Raw genomic sequence first — 20,179 nt, 5'->3', positions numbered from 1 at the left:
GTAAATCGTATGCATACGATCTATGGCGTGAACTATAGTTCTTAATTTCTTTAACGATCAGTGCGTATCCATAATAATTAAATTTTTTATATACTTGAGCAAATTGATTATTTCGAAAAAAAATTTTAGGAAATAATTTAACGTAATGTAAAAGAAAGAAATGAACGAAAGGAAGTCAATAATTCGCACCCGTCGCGTATAAAACAATCCTTCTTCGGCAAGACAATAGGTAATCAAAGGTGAACATCAGGCAAGGTAGTCAAAGACCTTCGAGTGGTCAACATATATTACGTAAGACAAAGCTGACTTTGAAATCAACTTAACTTGTTGTGTTTTATTGCCGTCGCGGGTATTGTTCGTTCCATCGCATCGCAACGGAGTACATTATACTTCGGTTGCAATCGCGGTCCCTTACGCCTTAAATGAAGGCACTTTCAGACACACACTGAGCTCGTGTTATTGCGCTCGTAGTTGCGCGGTCCGATAATTCGGCGATGCATTTCGATTATGTTTTCACGAATATCTCCTCAGGGTATCAATAGGTGCGTAATATCTCCAAACTCGTATTCCCCTAGGAGGACGTGAAACAGATCTCTCATAGTCAAATGATGAATCGTCTCGTTCACATGGCTCGCTACATAATCCTGAATCGGAGGCAATATGTCCGGTTTAATAACATCCAGTGCTTCCGGTGTTAAATCTTCAAATACCTGAAAACCGATACGTCGATTTTATTATTGAACTACATTGAATTTAACTCAGCGACGCGCCAGATAAAATTTACTCTGTAGTGATTTTATTTCGCTTGAATTTTGCGTCAGAGCATCGATCTCGAGTGTTATTTAATTTGAAATTTGAGTATATTGAGAATATACACACAAAATGTATGGCATATATAGTTATGTTATACAGTAAAAAAATTGTTGTAATTTTTTACTATTAGACTATATCAGAGTGAATATAAAATGTTTTATATTTTCAAATGCATATCAATAATAAAAAGATTGCCACAAAATAGGAAATCAGAGAAAAATATCAAGAAATTTTACAAAATTTTCTGAAAAATCAAAATTCTTGACTTTAAAGAAATTTAATATGCGCACATCTACTCAGTTTTGGAATACTGCCAACTTAATAATTATGTAAATGCAAATGTAGTATCAGGAACATTAATAGCAATCTATATTGCTATGTTAAATGGCTCTCTCAACAAAATTAGCGATTTCCAAATGAGAACAATAGAGAACGAAAATACAAACATTTTTTTAATATTATTGGAAGCATAAAGGAAAGTCATGAAAATTTGCGTGAAAATTAGGAAAAGTTATGGAATTTTAGGGCGAGGAATTTGTGATAATCCTGAATAATCTCTGATTAAATGCAGTCATTTAGAGGTAATCAATTAGTGACACGTGTTCAAATCGACAGTTGCGCAGTCAAGATTTGCGTTGCTGTCGAGGTGAAACACGAACGAATCGAGTAAGCCATTAATATTCGACAAGCAACATGGAATTTCGGTTTCAATGGCCGGATAAACGCGACCTCGTCCCATTGAAGTTTGCGCGCATCGCGAATAAAATTAGATATTGAAATGGTTATAAAAAGTTCTTTATAATGCATTATTATATAATGTATTATTTATAATGTATTATTTTATATTACAACCGCAGAATCGTAACTGATCGTAAAATGAACTATTCTGTGAAACGCTATGATTTGTAAAAATCCCATAAATCTCTGTAGATTATCATGTACAATTGCACTCATTTTTATGACGGACAGATATTACAAAGGGGATATCGTAAAATAAATTTTATTTCCTTTCATTTTAAAAGCAATAATCGTACCTACGTCTGGTTTCATGTAATTTTTTTGAAGATGTTTTTGAGAAGTTCTAATTATTAAAATATGTTTTAAATAGTCACTTTTTCTCTCTATCGCTCTATGATAATAAATCGATTTTCTTTTAATTTTTGACATTGTATAATTATGTGACTATCTTTCTTGACTTCGATAGCATTTGCGAGATGATGACCTTTGACGATCTATTTGTTATGGACAATTTGAACATGGTAAAACACAGTATCAATCGGTCGTTCAATCGTTTGTTCATCTACACGATTTTATCTGGTACAAAATGTCCATCGCAACCATTTTAATTTTATATCGATAGTGCGGTTTATAATATAATAAAATAGATTTTTGTTTTTTGAGCGTCCGAAGAGGGCTGAAGCATACAGCTGAAATATGTAATGCGCGCGTTATATAATGTAAATTTGTCGACATATTAAAGTAGAATTTATAATTAGAATGTAGCTCATCTCTTTATTTGAAGTTTGACAAATTATTTATTTGACTCTTATTAGTCCTTTATATTACACAACTGTCAATTTGCAATAAAATTAGCATTTTTATATAAAAAAAATATTTTAATAAAATATTTCGATAATTAGAATGTATTAGCAAATGATTATATGTATATTAGTAAATCATTATTACGTTATCTTTTTATTTTGTAATTATATAAATTTTATTATGTTTCTTTGTGCAAAGTTTACGTAAATTTTATCCAAAGTCTTATCGATTTTTTCAAGACTAAAATATTATTCATTATTAGGTAGCTAAAATTTAAAAACAGATTTTTAAATAAATAAAAACTTATTCGCGAGTAATCTGATATGTTTAACATTTTATTTTCATCATAAATTTTAAATAATAGATAGTTAAATAATAAATAAAGCAAAAACAACGATATCCTAATATTAAAATTTCATAGGTATGTATACTTTCATTCTTTTTTCATTAAAAGTTAAATAGAATTCCTTAACAAATTATTCACTGCTTAAATAGATGAAACTTCGTTTAAAGAACAAAACATGCTCGTTAGTCTCACCTTGCTCATAATTTGTCCGATTTCTTCACCGCCCATAAAGTTCTCTAAGTGCATTTTGATGGCACGCAACGAGAAGTCGAGGTCGAATCTCTTCATGTACATTCCTCTGGCGTAGCCCAGCACAGTGTTCACGTAAACGCGGAAGTCGCGTACAGTTGTCTGAAAAGAACCCGCACCGCGTAGCGGGTACGTATTGCCCAGGATGCCGGAAATGTTGTAATGGCCCGAAGCATAAATCTCGGGTATGGAGATATTGATGGTGATAGTAGGGCCGATTAGCGATAACTTAGCTCGGTCAATTAAGAAAGTCGATAGGTTTCTCATTTCCAGGTTCTCAATGACTAAGGATATCCTGTAAAGCAGATTTACAATGACATTTTATACATCTTGTTTACGGAAGTATAACACGTGCGATCGCAACAGTCAGTGTCTTTCACGTTTAATTGGAAGCATAGAATAATTTGAATATTTATAGATAGAAAATATTTCTTAGAAGATCTATTTTTACGGACAATATATATATATATATATTGGCGATAAAATAAAAATATACATGAATATAGATAAATGAAATCAATAATCGAAACTGATATAATTGCATTTTTTGATGCTATTGTAAAATTAAACAAGATCGAGCAAGATGCCAACTCGCACTTTTCGGTTATCATTTAATAAAGTTGTAACAATATATTATCGAAATTATTAGCGATTAATTAATTATTAGCAAAGTTATTCATGATTTCTGTAGCATGCTCTCTAAAATTGTATGCTAAGGCGAAGTTTTCTTTATTCCAAACCTCTGGAATCCGCACTGTTAAATCTATAATGTCGACCTAATGTGAGGTCTCAATTACTGCTCAATCACTGCTCCTACTCAATTATATTGTTATTTTATACTAAAACAATTATTAAATTTGACAAAAATTATACAGTCAATTTGATACTATATCATGCCAAATTGACACGATGTAGTGTCAAATATTTAATTATCATTTTAGTACAAAATAACGATATATGTATTTAGCAGGAACAGTGGCAACTCACATTAGGTTAAATTTGATGCTATAGATTTGACAGTGCAGTACACACGATCGTGTATTCATCCAACGACTCACTTTCCGATTTCTGGGTTATCCGTGTCGATGTCGATCTCGTCGAGAGTGAATGGCTCCAGCGGAGGAATACCCAGCTCTGTGATGCCGTTGCGCATCCTAGTACGGAATTTCTCTAGAAATCTTTTCAGTTTGAACTCGAGACCCCTTGAGGCTGCATTGTCAACTGTCCGATTCAAGAATAAGTATAAACGCAAATAGCTATAAATACACTGAAAAATACACTAAATTTATCGAATATCGTTTGAATATAAATAGATGTTTATTAAATATAAACATACATTTATTTGGTACAAGAACCATTAATTCAACTATTATATTATTTTTTTTTATTAAGTAAATATTTACACACAGTATTGTTAAAAAATATAATATTAAGATTTAGTACATTTTTGTTAAGTGTACAATATTGGCTGTGCGTGGTATACTTACTATAACCAGTCGTCACCCTGGTAGCGTTGAGTAATAAATTTCTCGGCTTTTCTACTGCGCTGGTAACTATAATCAGAAGATGAAAGTATCTCCCTTTATTTGCAATCCCGTTTATCTTGTTTATATTAATGCTTGTTATTGCTATTGCTCAGACATCTAACTCTTTCAATGCTACAAGAACCGAGCTTCCTGTGTGTTGTTATGTCATCTCCGATTTATTATATTACGCAAAATCACATCTGTTCCGTGAAACAGCGAGTTTTATTTAATCTTATGTGGAAAATAATACAATACAAATTACACATTATATAGAATTTAGATTTAGCAATATAAATCATGCGTGAATATATTGCATAAACTAAATTACTAAATTAATTTTCTTAATTTTGTGTAAAAACGAATTATTACTTTTTAAAATAAGAAATTAATTAAATAATTGATTTTTAAAGAATAAGAAGAAAAAAATTAATAAAATATTTTTTGCAAATCAATATTTATTGAGAATTTATTTATTGTAGAGGTGCAAAAAAGACTTGTTTATTTCTGAATGCAATATATATAAATGCAATAGAAAATTGCATTTTAAGATTAATCAATGTTAAATTTATTATAAATTAAAAAAAATACACAAAATATAAATTTTAAAATTATTATTAAGACAAACAATCAAATTTATTGTTATTAAAATTTAATAATATACTACAATATGTATATATTAAAGTTTCGAAAAAGAATTGCCGAGAAATCAATCAAAACACACAGGTTTCTTAGCATTAAAAGGTCAAAGATAGAAGCATGGAAATTTCAAGCGCAACATAATGGAATCGTTAATTAATCAGCATTGTGGTGATTTCTCAATGTAATCGTCTCGGTCTTTGACATTTGTCATTTGCATTTAAATAGAATACGTTGGGAGACTTTAAATTTAATGTTGCGAGTTCAATGAAACATTTATTATTTCGTCGTTTGCTTTTAACACTCTATATTTCGATGATATATTATTGAGAAGATTTAAAATATGTATTACGAGTGATATATCGTACCATTAATTGTTCGAATTAGGTTGTAACTCTTTTAATTAATCTTGTAGTTGGCAATTCTCTCGTCGCAGATTAAGATGCATGCAGTTGTTTTCCATCGAGGAAAGAATGTCCGTTAATTATTCCGAGTGTCATGTATATATTTTCTTGCACAATTTTTCAGACTTAAATGATAAATGCTAGTTATTCTAATTATAATTATGCAAATTGAATTATCAAAGCGTGTATCATTTAGATTGCCAAGATAATCTCTCTCCTACAATTAGTTTTTCTCATTAATACTATCTCTTCAAAATTGATAAGTACAGCTCATAGCATTTAATTTAATTATCTGAGAACGTCATAAAAAAAAAACGAAACATGACTTTCGATACCACTTACTCAAAGAGGAATTAAGAAGCGATTTGGGTCACGAGCTTCTGTAATGCAATTACAAGCGTATCGCTCCATAATAAAGAGAAATGGAATCCCTTCTCAATCGGAAGCGTCGCGTCACATCACGTTATTACGGATCGAATTACTGTATTACAGTATTACTCTGCTAGACGTTTGTATATTTGCATCTCTGAGCTTGTCGACTCCATGCGCGCTCGGGAGTTTACGTTAACGCGAATTACGTTCTTCAACGTTTCTTCGACGTTCTGCGGAAGTGATATTAGTCGCTAACCTTTTAACATGTTCTCGTTCACATTACGATCTCTCTCTCTCGACATTCTCACATCATTCATTATATAAATTTCACAAAATAATAAATAATATGAAAGTAATTTTCAATTACTTTAACAAAAAATGATATAAATTATTATTCATAATATTTCTTATTAATGGTGTAGAAATTAAAAATTCTCTAATTTTAATTCTAAGCATTTCAATTAAATTCAATATTTGTTAATACAATAAAAGTGTATTTGATCCTAATTAAACGTAATACAATTTACATAAATAATAAATTAATAATTTTCAGTAGCAATATATTGAAAAAAGAAAGGATGGAGGATTGTAGGACTTTTGTAGAGTCTTATAAAAAAACATATCGATCAACATTGTTCATCTTATCAACAACTGTACGCATAAACATTTGCAAATTTTGGAAAAGTTTAAGTATTTGACAATATACATTAAAAGAATTATTTCTTTCTAATTAAGCCCATTATGTACTTACATAAATAATAATGTAATAAATTAATAATTGTCAATAGTAACATATTAAACAAATAAACAACGCTTGTAGGATCCTATGAGGTCTTGAAATATAATAAAAGCGCAACTATCCCAACATTATTTGCTATAAGCATTTGCAAATTTCGAAAAGCCCTGTCTTTTTTTGCTTTTCTTTCTGAAAGCTGCGCTGAAGCCGTACTAAGCGTAAAGAGAATGCATAAGCCTTTGAATAAACATTACGATTTGTGCGAACACATACTGTAGTCCGCGGCAGTGTCCGTAACGCGATGCAATAGTTCTTTTTGCCGTTGCACGACTCCCGTTACTGTAACAAATGATTACAAGTCACCGAGGCATCCTAACAAGACACAACCGATTAATTAATGCTTGAAAATATAATTAAAACTTTCTGCAATAATTATCACTAATATCTAAATAATGAATCTAATAATTTTTATAATTATGTAATAATTAATTATTCTGCACAATATCTAAATCTTTATGTTTTTTTAAGAACAATAAATAAAGAACAAAAATCGATTTCCGTGTGACATATTTGTGCTAAGGATGCCCCAAATAATATTTTCAAAATTAAATTAGAGAGTAAGATACGCGATTTATATAATTTTCTTTTAAATTATCGATGCGTTATGTAAATATAAATTATATTTTCTAATATATAAATGATATCATGTAAAATATGTTTTACACGTTCCATATTTCTCGTGATCACACTTTTTTTTAATATTAATTTCAATCATCCAAAAATAGATTACATATTCTAGACCACATGAATGCTTTTATACTTTGAAATGATATCATGTAAAATATGTTTTACACGTTCCATATTTCTCGTGATCACACTTTTTTTTTATATTCATTTCATTCATCCAAAAATAGATTACATATTCTAGACCACATGAATGCTTTTATACTTTGATATTAATGCATATCATGCAACATAAAGGATGTTCGCCAGTTTTGTGCACGTTTGGTAATCAACCTTCAAGGCGCCTTTATTCTCACGTTAATTAAACCGTTTATTGGCGGCGCGCTGATTGTGGATGGGAAGATCGATTATCACGAATCCGAGAATCGGGCCTTCTGACTGAAATCAGTTAAATGTATCCGGCGGTTGTGATATAGTAATTAAATGATTAAAGGAATTTTAAACAAGGATTTTGTTTTACTATAGGTATAACAGCAAAGGAATTTTAGCGCGGCAATCGGCGTGCTGATCGAGAATGTTCAATGCTCGTATCTCGGTTCTGGTATGATAATTAAATAATTAATCGAATTTCAGACAGTGTTTCGTTCTATTGTAACATCAAAGGGGCTCTTACATGCATTTACTGTAACTTACATTAGTGAATTACGTGAAAAAGGTTGGATAAAAAGTAGTCATCGAAATAAATAAAAAAAATGATTGCGCTTTCGCCGTTCTGGATCGCATTCGTCTGGTCTGGTGAAACGTAAAGAGTTTTATGGTTTTTTTTTAGCAATTTAACACCAGTTACAATTTGTTTGATTTGCTATGCTCAGATGAGCTTCGGTCATCGTATTAGCACTGCGTATAAAAATCTCGCGTTTCAGTTTCACTTTTTATAGTAATGACGCAATAGAACGTTGCTATAGCGATAATAATTTTATAGTTATTATTTTTTTATCACGCAAAACATTATTATGTAAATAATACATGTTGATGGTAAAATAAAATATTTTAATTGACGTCAGACACTTCGTGATCAATTTAACTCAAGATCAAATTGAAACACGCAACATACACAGTTTTCCTACTTTATATACCTTCAACAAACATTAAATAATACGTCGCTTATATTAAATAATTATTACTTTTAATAATCAAAAATTACTTTTAATTAAGTATTAAAAAAAATACAAGTTTGTTATTATTATTATTATTATTTTATGCCATTATATGATGTTTTTTTAACATTTTCATGAAAATTAATGCAGATTAATGTAAGTTTTGTGAAAATGTCAAAAAAATCATATACATAACAAAAACTTGTTTTTTAACAACGTGCTCGCGTAATTTCTATGTCGTTGTGAATTCAGTATGGTGTGCAAAATGGTAAATACGGATGTGACTAATGCTGATGCTAATGAATAAAAAGCATCTTTCATCTGTCTTATACGTAGCAATCTCACGTTATTAGCGGATATTTTTATTCCGTATGCGTGTGAAACATTCTGTTTAACAAATCTGAATCATCATTGTTTCTGCGTATAAGCATGCTAATGCGTTTTTTAACGCTAGTAGTTCGTGACAAAACAACGATTTTTTAATTCTTTGATAGTCTTTATTGCCAATTCAATCAGAATTTTATTTATATCTTTCGCGAAATAATAATTGAGTTCTTGAAAAGAAAAAAAAATTCTTTTTTATTTTGAATTAATCAATAGAATTTCTTTTACTTGAAACTGGAATGTTGGAGAATGATAGATTTCTCACACGAGACAGTGTGCTTCTGTTAGATATATTTGCACACATTTATAAAAATAATTTATAACGTATTAATAACGTATTTTAATTATTATAAGTTATGCTCTCTGTCATGAATCCGACACGACGACAGTTTGAAAAGAAACAGTTTATATACGTTTGAACTACGGCTATATTTCCAAGTAATTATATAATATCGTAATGTCATCTCGGACATTTACATTAAAATAATATACAGTTATCGCGAATGCCTTTGTCATATCGTTCTTCTTTCAAACATTTATTAATGCAATTTGCATTTTTGTAAAAAAAAAAAAGAAAAACACGCCAGTACAACCACATTTATCATTTCATATTAGACGATGTGCATAAATTGTTATCTAAGAGGTCTATCGAAGTGGGATAATGTAAAGCTGCAATCTATTTGTATAACCTATTTTACATCCGATTAAAAATTTAGGTCAGTGCACACTACAAATAAATTTATTCGCATTAATGAGTTATTTATGCAAGTTAGTGGTAAATCAACCGCGATGTTTAGAAAACTTTTGCGGCTTACGTGACTCCGATTCAAGAATTATTTAAACGATATAACGATTTAAGGACTTCATGTTTTACTTCCATCAATCAAATACTTTCAACCGTTGCATTGGCGAGAAAAGGCCTTTTCAAAGCTCTCTAATATCGTTATCTAACATCTGCCTACTTAAACTTTCCATCCATCGCTTCATCCTTAATTGATACCGTTGTATCATTGTACAATATTTACGTTTCACTTTCATTGAACGCTGACGATACAGTGCTTTTCTATTCAAGTACCGTTATTTATTATGACATCTAGATTCCTAATTCCCCAAAATTATTTATTGCTCTACTTGTCTAACGTTCGTAATTTCAGTCACTAAGTCATAATATTTAAATTCCTTTGAATAAATTCAATTTCGAACTAATTGGTTTTCGATTGGTATGATTAAGTAAAGCGAATCGACATCGCTTTGATACTTACGAAACCATCAAAACGATTTCTCTCATCATCAAAGTAAATAAGTAATCCCTATTACATCTTACGTTAGCCTAATCAATTTAACTTACGCGCGACATAAAATCACAAAGATGTTCAATTACTTGACGAAACTTGATGAAATTCGAAATTAAACGCTACAAAATTTTCTAGTTGTTACATCAAATCCATCATATAAATAACTTCTATGTTATTTCATAGTTATATAAAATCGCTTAGTATATAGTTAAAATAATTATATTTATTACACTAACATTAATTATTAATAGTATTATAAATCATACTCATATTAATTAAGGTATACATTAATTAATGTTAAATTTTATTTAAATACTTTACAAAGTATACGATCGTGCAGAAATGAGTTAATCTATTACAAGCAGAAGTTTAGAATAAATTATAAGTTTAAAGTACAATCTTCCCTCGTTATCGGAAGCAGCTTATATATAATATAATTAATTTTTATAATATTGATTCTATCTCAATTGTTATAACTTATTTATAAATCTTTGCTATATGCCTAAAGGTATAAAAATTAAAATACCGATTATTAATTTTTAAAATCTTTACCTTCTAAACTTGTTAATATTTCTATGTAAGGGTATATAAAATATTCTAAAAACAAATAAAACTTGGCGATGTTAGGAAATTGACACCGCGAGGTTGACTTACGGAAATTGGTTGCGGTATTTGCGACGTTACCAATTCCACCGAGCAGGCTGGAGGGCAAGGGCTCGGCCGGCGATGCATGCACCACCGCTACGACAAGGGCGATACGCATCATCGTCGGGACTTGTCTCGTTACGCGGCACTTCATCGTTCACGTGCGACAGCTTCGTAGATAAGATCGCCGCGGAAAAAGCGGAAAAAGCGGAAAAAGCGGAAAAAGAGGATCGATCGATCCGCTCTTGTGAGAACAGGACGGCTGACTGACAAGATGAAAAAGCGTCGTAGCGTTGGTAGCGTTTACTGCTACACGACTCTCCGCCGCTCCTGCTTTGCACGCGCGTGCACGTGCGTATGTAGAAGTACGAGCGTGTCCAGCGAAAGTGAGCGCTTGTGCACGCACGCGAGTATGCCGTTCGCATCGCGCTTTAAACGCTCGGTTCAGCTTCTCGCGCCGAATTGAGCTCGGATGATTGCTCCAAGCAGGACAGGTCTCTGTGTTGGAGAATCGTAGACGCCTTTAGAATATTTCCATGAATTTTGCGTGAATATCAGCAGAATTCTTTGAATTCTTTACTTGCAATTTATTTTTATTAAACCGTGGTATTTGCTGTAAAATGTAATATATTTTAAAATATTTATATATGCGCAAATCTTTTACAACGGTTTATAAAATTTTTGATCAACGAACGAAGCATGATTTACATACATATATGTGACATTTAAAAAAAAAAGGACGAATACATATGTCGATACTTGCTGAACAGTTAATATTACACACATCAATATTATATAATATAATTTCCTACCCGATAATGTAACTATTGTGTACATCACGTTTTATATTATGTTTATATTGTTGAGTGTGAGTAATCATAATATTCATATATTATATTATATATAATATTACTATTAGTTTACCTTTTAATTAATTAAGGTAGTTTTGTTCGTGGCGGCTATTGTTTCATTATTATTTTATCATTATTTACGAAGAGCTGCATGATTCTTTTATGAACCGATTTGGTTCATCGATTAGGCGGCCATGAATGCACAAAAAACACGACCGAATGACGCAACTTTTGGCTTCGTACGTATTATTACAAAATTGATGACCGGTTTCGGTGAGAGATAGAATTAAAAAGAGATGGGAGATCACAGTTAAACTGGGACTAAAGTTGACCGATGCTGGTGAAATCAGCCGCGTATCACACACGTGATTTTCTTATGATCACCACTTAACGTATACTTATCTGAGTAAAATGCTTTTCCTGCTCTCACAAGTGCATGAATACGTTTCCACGCGATGTTGAATTATCCTGCGACATAAGTGAATAGGAATCTATTATTAGCGCGTTCACGTGTTACGGATGCCAAGGATCACGCCAATTCGATTCTTGTTGTGTATGCATGCATGTGTACCTACAGGGTGTCCCGCAATTACCGTACTACCTTATTTATAATTATAATGGCAAATTATGAAGATGAATTAAAATTAATTGGTATGAAAATACTGAGGTCACCCTAGTTTTTCAGTTAATTGACTGATAGCGACCTCAATGTAGCTTAAACCTATAATTTATGCATATTTGCCTGGCTATTTACAAGCTACTATCAATTTTTACACAATTATTGGTATTTGCTGCGCAATTTACCTTGTTGATTTTATCTTTTATTTTTTTCTACAAAAATATTGTGCCTGCCAATCAACTAATGCGGAGTTGGTTTTTTTCATGTTTATATTCTAATTATTTAATATAATTTTTTAATATATTGTATTTTTATATATAAAAGAGTATAATTAATAATTTTTTTAATATATACATATATATATAATAATTAGTTAATTATTTTCGCGTTTATTGAAAAGAAAGGATTAAATAATTTGTATGTAAAGTTCACTTTTGACGATATAATTTGTCATATTTCAGAATAAAATTTTACAATTATAGATATGCATTACTATTTGTAGTATATTTGTTGCGAATAAGAATTTTTTTAAATACTATGTATCTCTGATTAAGCTTTTAAAATATTCGAGCGGAATTAATCATTACTTATATTAGGCGAGGATGAAACGACGCGTGATATACTCTATCACGAAATATACTCTAATACATAATGCCATTTATCGAAATTAATCTGTAACGTAAACAAACTGGATATTCTACGTATGTTTAATTCGTAGTACGTTAAATATTTTGTAGTAATGATATAATTGAGTTTTAATGTACGGCAAACGTTGTAAGTTGCAAAAGTATTGTGTTTTCTTGTGTCGTGTAACTCGCGGCGAGCTTAAGCGTGTAGGTCATCTGAATGCAATCATGTTGTCATTCGCAGACTCGAGCAGCTGATTTCATGCGTTGTGATATCGTCCTTTGGTACGCTACATCGACAAATTATCCCACAAATATACCATGAGAGAACACGATTATCTTCCGCGTAAACAATTATCTTCAATTACTAATTCACGCAATTAGCTTCTACAATTCGTAATTTGCAAACGTACGAAAGCGACTTGTCGAGGCAGGTAATCCGTGCGATTTGTCCTTTTGAAATAGAGATCTAAACGGTGGAACGGATAGGAATTATTGTTACACGATAGTGTTATTGTCTGTATATACTCGCGAATGTTTCCACCGATTCCAATTTTTCTGTCAATTCAAATGTAATTTATCCACTATTTTTTAAATTGGGAGTGCAGAGTGATACGGAAGCGGTTATAAATCGAACGATTGAAGTAAGGGAAAATCGTGATGTATCGATCCCGTTTGTTAATAATAACCTGTATATTTTTGCAGGCAAAATGTATCGCAATATTAAATTTTGATTACACATTTTCGAACATTGTTTAATTGGCTATCAACTCGACTTTATTTATCGCGCAGATTGAATTTAAGTTGCCATTTCTGCGTATATCGCTGATTTGTTAAAACACTCCGGTGATTCATTCAGTGTGTAAATATGCAAGATATTGTAGATTTGGAACGGGTTGTAACTTTTATTGTACTTTTCTCACATTAGTTTTTCATCGTTACGTAATCAAACGTTAGTTGCGTGTTAATTAACATTGGAAATTGTGCGCGAATTATTGTATTCCTTATTATATTGAATAATTAGCAATTGCAACAACCGCATTTTTACAAGTAATGTGAGTGCAATGAATCTGACGACTTGAAAGGTATTTGATGATAGAAGAAAAAGGTATTTGGAAAACGTATTCGGGAAAGGCATTTGGAAAAGATAGGTATTTTGGAAAGGTATTTGATGATAGAAAAGCAATTCATGATATTTCTAAATATAATAGTTGACGTAATTATTCTTTAAAATTAAAATTATTAACTATTTAGGGCGCTGTTATATAATTTGAAAATTCTACATTTGTATATTGCTGAACAACGTATATGTGCCACTTTTTAGCCAGGGATATGTATTAAGATTCACAAGACAAAAATATATAGATAAATATCGGACATTTTATAGCTCTGTTACTTTGAAATTAAATGAATGTATGGACAAAAAATTGGAATAAATACTTAGTTTTAAAATATTTTATATTTTGTTCCAATATACTGACACTGTTAGTACTGAAAATCTGTACTATCGTTACCTATAGATGTTCTGGCAGTATATATACCTATATCGAAATATCTTTGTTTATCAATTTATTGTGTGTTCGAGAATGCACCAGAGCTTATAGAATTGAGGTCATAGCTTTAATTAATTCTTACTGACACATATTTGTGATTTATATAATAAAATAGTACTGAATGAAAAATATTAATTTAGGAGACCATTGCATAACATAAAAAATGCTTTTTATTTCTAATAATTGGAAATAATAATAAAAAATAATTTATATTTTTTTTATACCATTAACAAATCCTTTATTATTTGTAACTTGGAAACTATTGTGATATTTTTATATTATGATTTTTTCGATTCTATTGATCTTTAGAATACGTTGCTAAAATATTGCGTTTAATTATTGGATACTCTGTATACAACTCATCTAGCGAAAGTGAAGGTCTATATATAATCTTATGTGTAGTATACGGTTTAACGTGCGGAGTGATGTAGTGTTACGGTTTAACATGCTATGATCTATCACGCAAAATAGTCCGATGATGATGAAGATTAGTTATTATTAGAAGTGTTAATACGGAAGTGTTAATACGAGCTAATTATTATTATCGAATTGTAGAATACGAATAGAAATAAACGCCTAATGCAAACATTTTTTATTGCCTAAACGTTATTAATAGAAAAATGTAAAGAATATAAATACAGATCATTATATATTTTTTTAATACTTAAAAATTGTGCAGATATTTTACGGTCGACCTTGCACTTGCACGAATATTGACATTTTATAGCAACTTCGCCGTGAAAATGTTTGTGCGAAGGAATCATCGACCGTCACGGTGCGAGCTCAAACTATGATTATATTTTCTCTTTTTAGACCGGTATTGAATAACGTTTTTGTTCGCTGCTTCCGCGTACACTATTACGGCGTGTAACTGGATTAACGAGCTGTAGCGAGTTTTAATTCGCTCCTCCATGAATGCAACGATTGTCACTCTCGGTCTCACGAAAATATGTCAGAGTAAATGTGATATAACTGTGTATAACACGTGTTCTAGTCGGGAACAATATAACAATTTTATTTTTCATGTTTAGTGAAAATTACTTCTGATAGCACAAAGAAAACGTTTATTCGATATTTAATTTGAGCCATCATTTATATTTAATTTTGCAATTAGTGATTGATGAATAAATCGAGACACAGCTTTAATATTCTTCTCTTTGAATTAATTACAAATTGACGTGAATTACATCATGCAATTCTGCGAATGAAGCGAAGTATAGAAATTATATTAAAATTATATTAAATTTTAATGTATAATCTTAGCAATTTAACAAATTAATAGATAGTGAAATTTAATGCAAGGCTCTAATGAATATAAAATTCAAATAAATCACCGTAACAGGTTATTCGAGCCAAGTTAAATGTCATTCGCTAATAAAATAATAACGTTAATAATATAAAATATTTTCAAACGTTTTGATCTTTAATGTGGTCATCTTCAATGAATTGGCAATTTAAATAATCAGTGGGTTACTGATACAAAAATCAAATTATTTATGATCGAGAATTTTAAATCGCGCGACCATTTCACTCGTTCACGAGGGATCTTCTATTAACCGGGTCACGCGAACGCGGAAGTGTATAGAAACGATTGCGTGCACTCGGTCGATGGTACGGTGTAAAGTACGGCGCGCAAGGTAAATTACTACAATAGACGTCACGGAGATGTCGGAAAAAAGGGAACGGACGGGTGCAAAAGTACTTTACTCGTTAGGAGACTTTACGTGCGCGAGACGCCTACGTGATGTGCATTGTTATCATCACAGCGACCTCTCCATCTTAAATAAATATCTCTATAGTTTCCTAACAAGAACGGTCCAAAAGCTATTATCTTAGGAAGAAAAATGTGTGTACTTCTAAATAAGTTAAGAATCGTTTTTGTTGACAAAGTAAATTCTTTTTTATTGGCAACTGTAAGAACTTTCTAAGAAAAATATACCGTTGACAACCTGTAGAATTTTTAATTTAGAATAAAATGTTGAAAAAAATATTAATTACAAATTTAATAAAGAAGTAATATAAAAGAAACGTATGACAAAAATTTAAAGACTGTGTTTATTGGTACATAAAAAATTACATTAATTTGGATAATAAATATTCTGTGTGTGAATTTATATACATCTTGATCTAGTTCATATCTTTAAATATCTTTGTACATTAATCTTTTTACTTATAAGAGTTAAAAATTATTAATTTTAATACATAACACTTATTTACTGGTAATATTAATCAAAACAACAATATGATTTTATTTGAAATATTTAACGGGTGTATGTATCATATTGCTTATTTATTTGGATTCCTAAAAAAATGTATAATTGTTATTTTAGTTGTAAAGAAGAATGAAAATTTAAAGAAAAAAAGAAACATACTTTGAAAAATATATTTTTTTCTATAATCAATTATTAAATTAAAATTGCATTTATATTGTATTATTTGTATTATTAATTGCAAGTGCCTAATCACCAGTTATTAGTCCAATTACTGAGTTTAATTTCAAGTTTGCAAGTGGTAATTTGAGATAAAAAAGTAGGATATGCTCGTTATTCAGGTTTTCAAATCATTCCTCAATAAAAAATAGTCCAGCTAGTTTGCGAGTCAAAAGAGAACGGTCACAAAGCGACAGCTTTGTGAAATATCCGATTCTGAAATAAAAGGAATTCGTGACAACGTTTAACGCCCTGTAGGTTGCATTGTGGTGGGTTTCGGGTAGATCCACGGATTCGGTGCATATGGTGGCCTTTGGGGTATCGGATAGATCGTAATAGCTCCGGATGGAATTGGGCTGGAAGTCGGTATCGCATGCACAAACGCAGCGATGACTATTAAAGCTGCCGCAACAACGATAACGACTTTTCTCAGCGAGATCTGAAAGCGAAGATATATCGTTTGAAAAAATACGCAGTGTTATTTTTAATTGAAGGTGATTAATTGAAGCAAGTGCCTTGTACGTAATAATTCAATTTACATCATGATGTTTTTAAAATTGTTCAAAATGATTGTCAATTATTATTGGGAAATATTATTGCTGGAAACTTCCGTAATGGAGCAATAATTATTGCTTACGTATTATTATCTTTACGATCTGTATGATGGTAGTGGTGAAGAATATTCTCTTTTATTTTTGCAATTTAAACCGTTTGGACATTTTGTAACATTGCCACAATTTAGCCTGAAATATGATCTAACCAACTAGTTTTACCTGTTTTCTGCTAGTTTGTAGACGATTAGGACAATTCCTAATAAGGCACTTTCGCACTTGGTTTTGTTGCATATGCAAGTGTCGGGACAAAAATTTGTTTTCCGCCAGGCATCCTGATGGTGAACTTTTACTCTTAACGATCGTCTAAATTGCTATTCACGGATGCAAGATAAAAAGCACCGTAGATAGAGTGTTACTTTCTCTATGACTATTTGAACTATGCAAACTATCAGTTCGAGGAATAAATAAGCCACGTAATATAATGCAATATTTATACTGTATCTTCACTTTCGGTTAGATTGTATTGCAATTATAGTTGAATGAGGATTTGTCATGGATTTATAAATTGTTACTAAAGCACGATTATTTTATTGTTAGTCGTAACTCGATATAATTGTTCAAATAGAAACAATAAACCTGTTTTCGTCGAAGCATCTCACGCGCAATTTGATAATAAAACGAATATTTAAATTTAAAGAATTTTATGTGCTAAAAATAAAATTTAATATATAAATTGAAATAAAGTAAAATAAAATATAAGGTTACTCTGCAGGTCTTCTGAAATGTTATAATAACTGATCTCCCGCTTTCCATTTAAATGGAGTATCATTACAAAATAACCGGAAAATATTTTTAATTTTTTGCTAGCAAACAGACGCATACATTCGAGAATAAAAAAATGATTTCGTAGCGAAACGCGTCACTCATAAATTACTACGATCAACACGATTATAATTCTATTTATTACTGTTATCAAGTAAACTACACTTTTAGAATGCCGATTGACTAAAATATAAAAGCGAACATACTTTACGTATTCTTTAATGTGCGTTATCGGTAATATAAATAAGCTTCGCGGAATGCGCGATGGCTACTCGTCGTTCGAATGCAGAAATCGTCCGCAATGCAACTTACGTTGAAATAAATCGTACAACCGGAAAGAGAAAACCAAACGATCTTATTTAATTTGCAAGTAAGTTCGATAGAATCTGACGACTGACAATTGAGTTAGCAGCATGAATAATGCATCGTTCAACTTTATCGTTCTTGTTGCGATTGCTACTGTGTGATTTTCCATGTTTACGCATAAAACCCGCAATTTCGTATTTATGGAGAATTGATACAGTTTGATAAGAGTTACTATTTATGAAAATTATGCTGCATGTGACATAATTGTGATGGAAGCATTGATATCATATCTTTGGACTTTAAATTGATTGCATGTAAAATTTTTTTTCCTTTTAGTCTTTGTTACAATTGATTTATTTATATTTATTATAATAATTAACTTTGTGCTACGCGTAGATTTAATAATATTGAGTCTTCTATTTTTCTATAGAAAGAAAGATTTCCTGAGGTATTTAAAAATTTAGATAAATCTGAAAATAATTTTATTAAACCGTCAAAATAATTATGTAAGACGTTCAAGCTGATTGCTTGAATGTCAAAACTGTTTACAGCATTGCTTGAAATTGTTATGTAATTATTTAGATGGTCAAACAAATTTATTTTCAGATCTGTATCTAGCTAATTTTTTTTTTATATTAAAAAAATGTTTTCTTTCATGTATGTGTAATATTTAATTATATAGAATAAATAATATAGATAAATTAATATTTTAACTATAGTAAATACCGGAAGAAAGTAAACTTATGTGAAAACTGATTGTTGAGCAAGCAATGATAGAGATATTTATATTTTTTCTTTGCAACCACTTATTCATCAAAAATTGAAAAAAAAAAACAAATTATACGATTTGTTCAGTTGATGCGATAGATTGTGACGATAATCTGTTTTGTGCAGAACCACGTTAACATATTAAATACATAAATTAAGCCACCATTATAATTTTTTGTTTTTCAATGAAATATACGTAATAGAGTTTCCGTACATATTACTTATATTTCTTTTGTATTATTTTTTGATAAAATTTTACAAGCGAATATTTGTTTGCTATACACTGTATTACCATAATATCGGAGATTCCGAAAGTCCTTTGCCGAATTGTTACTCGAAACGAACAGTGCGAATCTTTAAAGAGTTGGCAGACTTTTTATACTGGTGGCTTTTAAGAGGTGGATATTTGGGTCAGGATATGTACGTGAGAAGTGATATTGTCCGTATGTCATGCGTCCAAGAAATTTCCATCCAAGAAACCGAACAGTTCGTTTTTATTCGTGATAGTATTTAACCAGACACATAGATGTGCGTCATTATATAGATCGCAGAAGAGGAAGGCAGAAAATTAATCTATAATATATTTCTGTGCGCAATGGTGCGAGCAATTGTTATATAATATAATAAGAAATTAAAGACTTTTTTTTTTTGTCTATTGTTAAATTTACATATTACGTTTGAAAAGAAATTGTCAACAGATTAAAATTAATACCTATGATTCAAGCTATCGTGAATACAATTATAATTATTAAAGGATAGATATAATATGCGCATATAACAAAGAAAAAAGCAGATCAATAAAAATATACATATACATATAAAAAACTGGAAATTTATAAATAATACTATAATGTAATATTTC

General features: G+C 30.5%; 1 protein-coding gene across 1 annotated transcript; it reads right to left on the bottom strand.

Moving 5' to 3' along the window:
- Positions 1-335: 335 nt before the first annotated feature.
- On the bottom strand, positions 336-10,943 carry LOC108771389 (uncharacterized). Its single transcript, XM_018536661.1, has 6 exons — positions 10,799-10,943; positions 6,898-6,963; positions 4,438-4,503; positions 4,009-4,171; positions 2,894-3,245; positions 336-710 (listed from the first exon to the last, which is right to left on the bottom strand). Exons 1-6 carry the CDS (start codon positions 10,941-10,943, stop codon positions 528-530), a joined length of 975 nt encoding a protein of 324 aa, XP_018392163.1. The 3' UTR covers positions 336-527.
- Positions 10,944-20,179: the final 9,236 nt, after the last annotated feature.

The sequence above is a fragment of the Cyphomyrmex costatus genome, unplaced genomic scaffold, assembly GCF_001594065.2.
Source record: "Cyphomyrmex costatus isolate MS0001 unplaced genomic scaffold, Ccosl1.0 scaffold158, whole genome shotgun sequence".
Lineage (NCBI taxonomy): Eukaryota > Metazoa > Arthropoda > Insecta > Hymenoptera > Formicidae > Cyphomyrmex > Cyphomyrmex costatus.
The sequence above is the reverse complement of the archived record's forward strand: the minus strand, read 5'-3'. Positions and strand labels throughout refer to the sequence as shown.

Bases quoted from the DNA above. Each gene is read 5' to 3' on its own strand.
- LOC108771389 (XM_018536661.1), bottom strand. From the start codon at position 10,943: ATGAAGTGCCGCGTAACGAGACAAGTCCCGACGATGATGCGTATCGCC. The intron at 6,964-10,798 runs GTAAGTCAACCT...CATTTGTTACAG, and splicing joins AAATACCGCAACCAATTTCC to TAACGGGAGTCGTGCAACGG. The intron at 3,246-4,008 runs GTGAGTCGTTGG...TCTGCTTTACAG, and splicing joins GATAACCCAGAAATCGGAAA to GATATCCTTAGTCATTGAGA.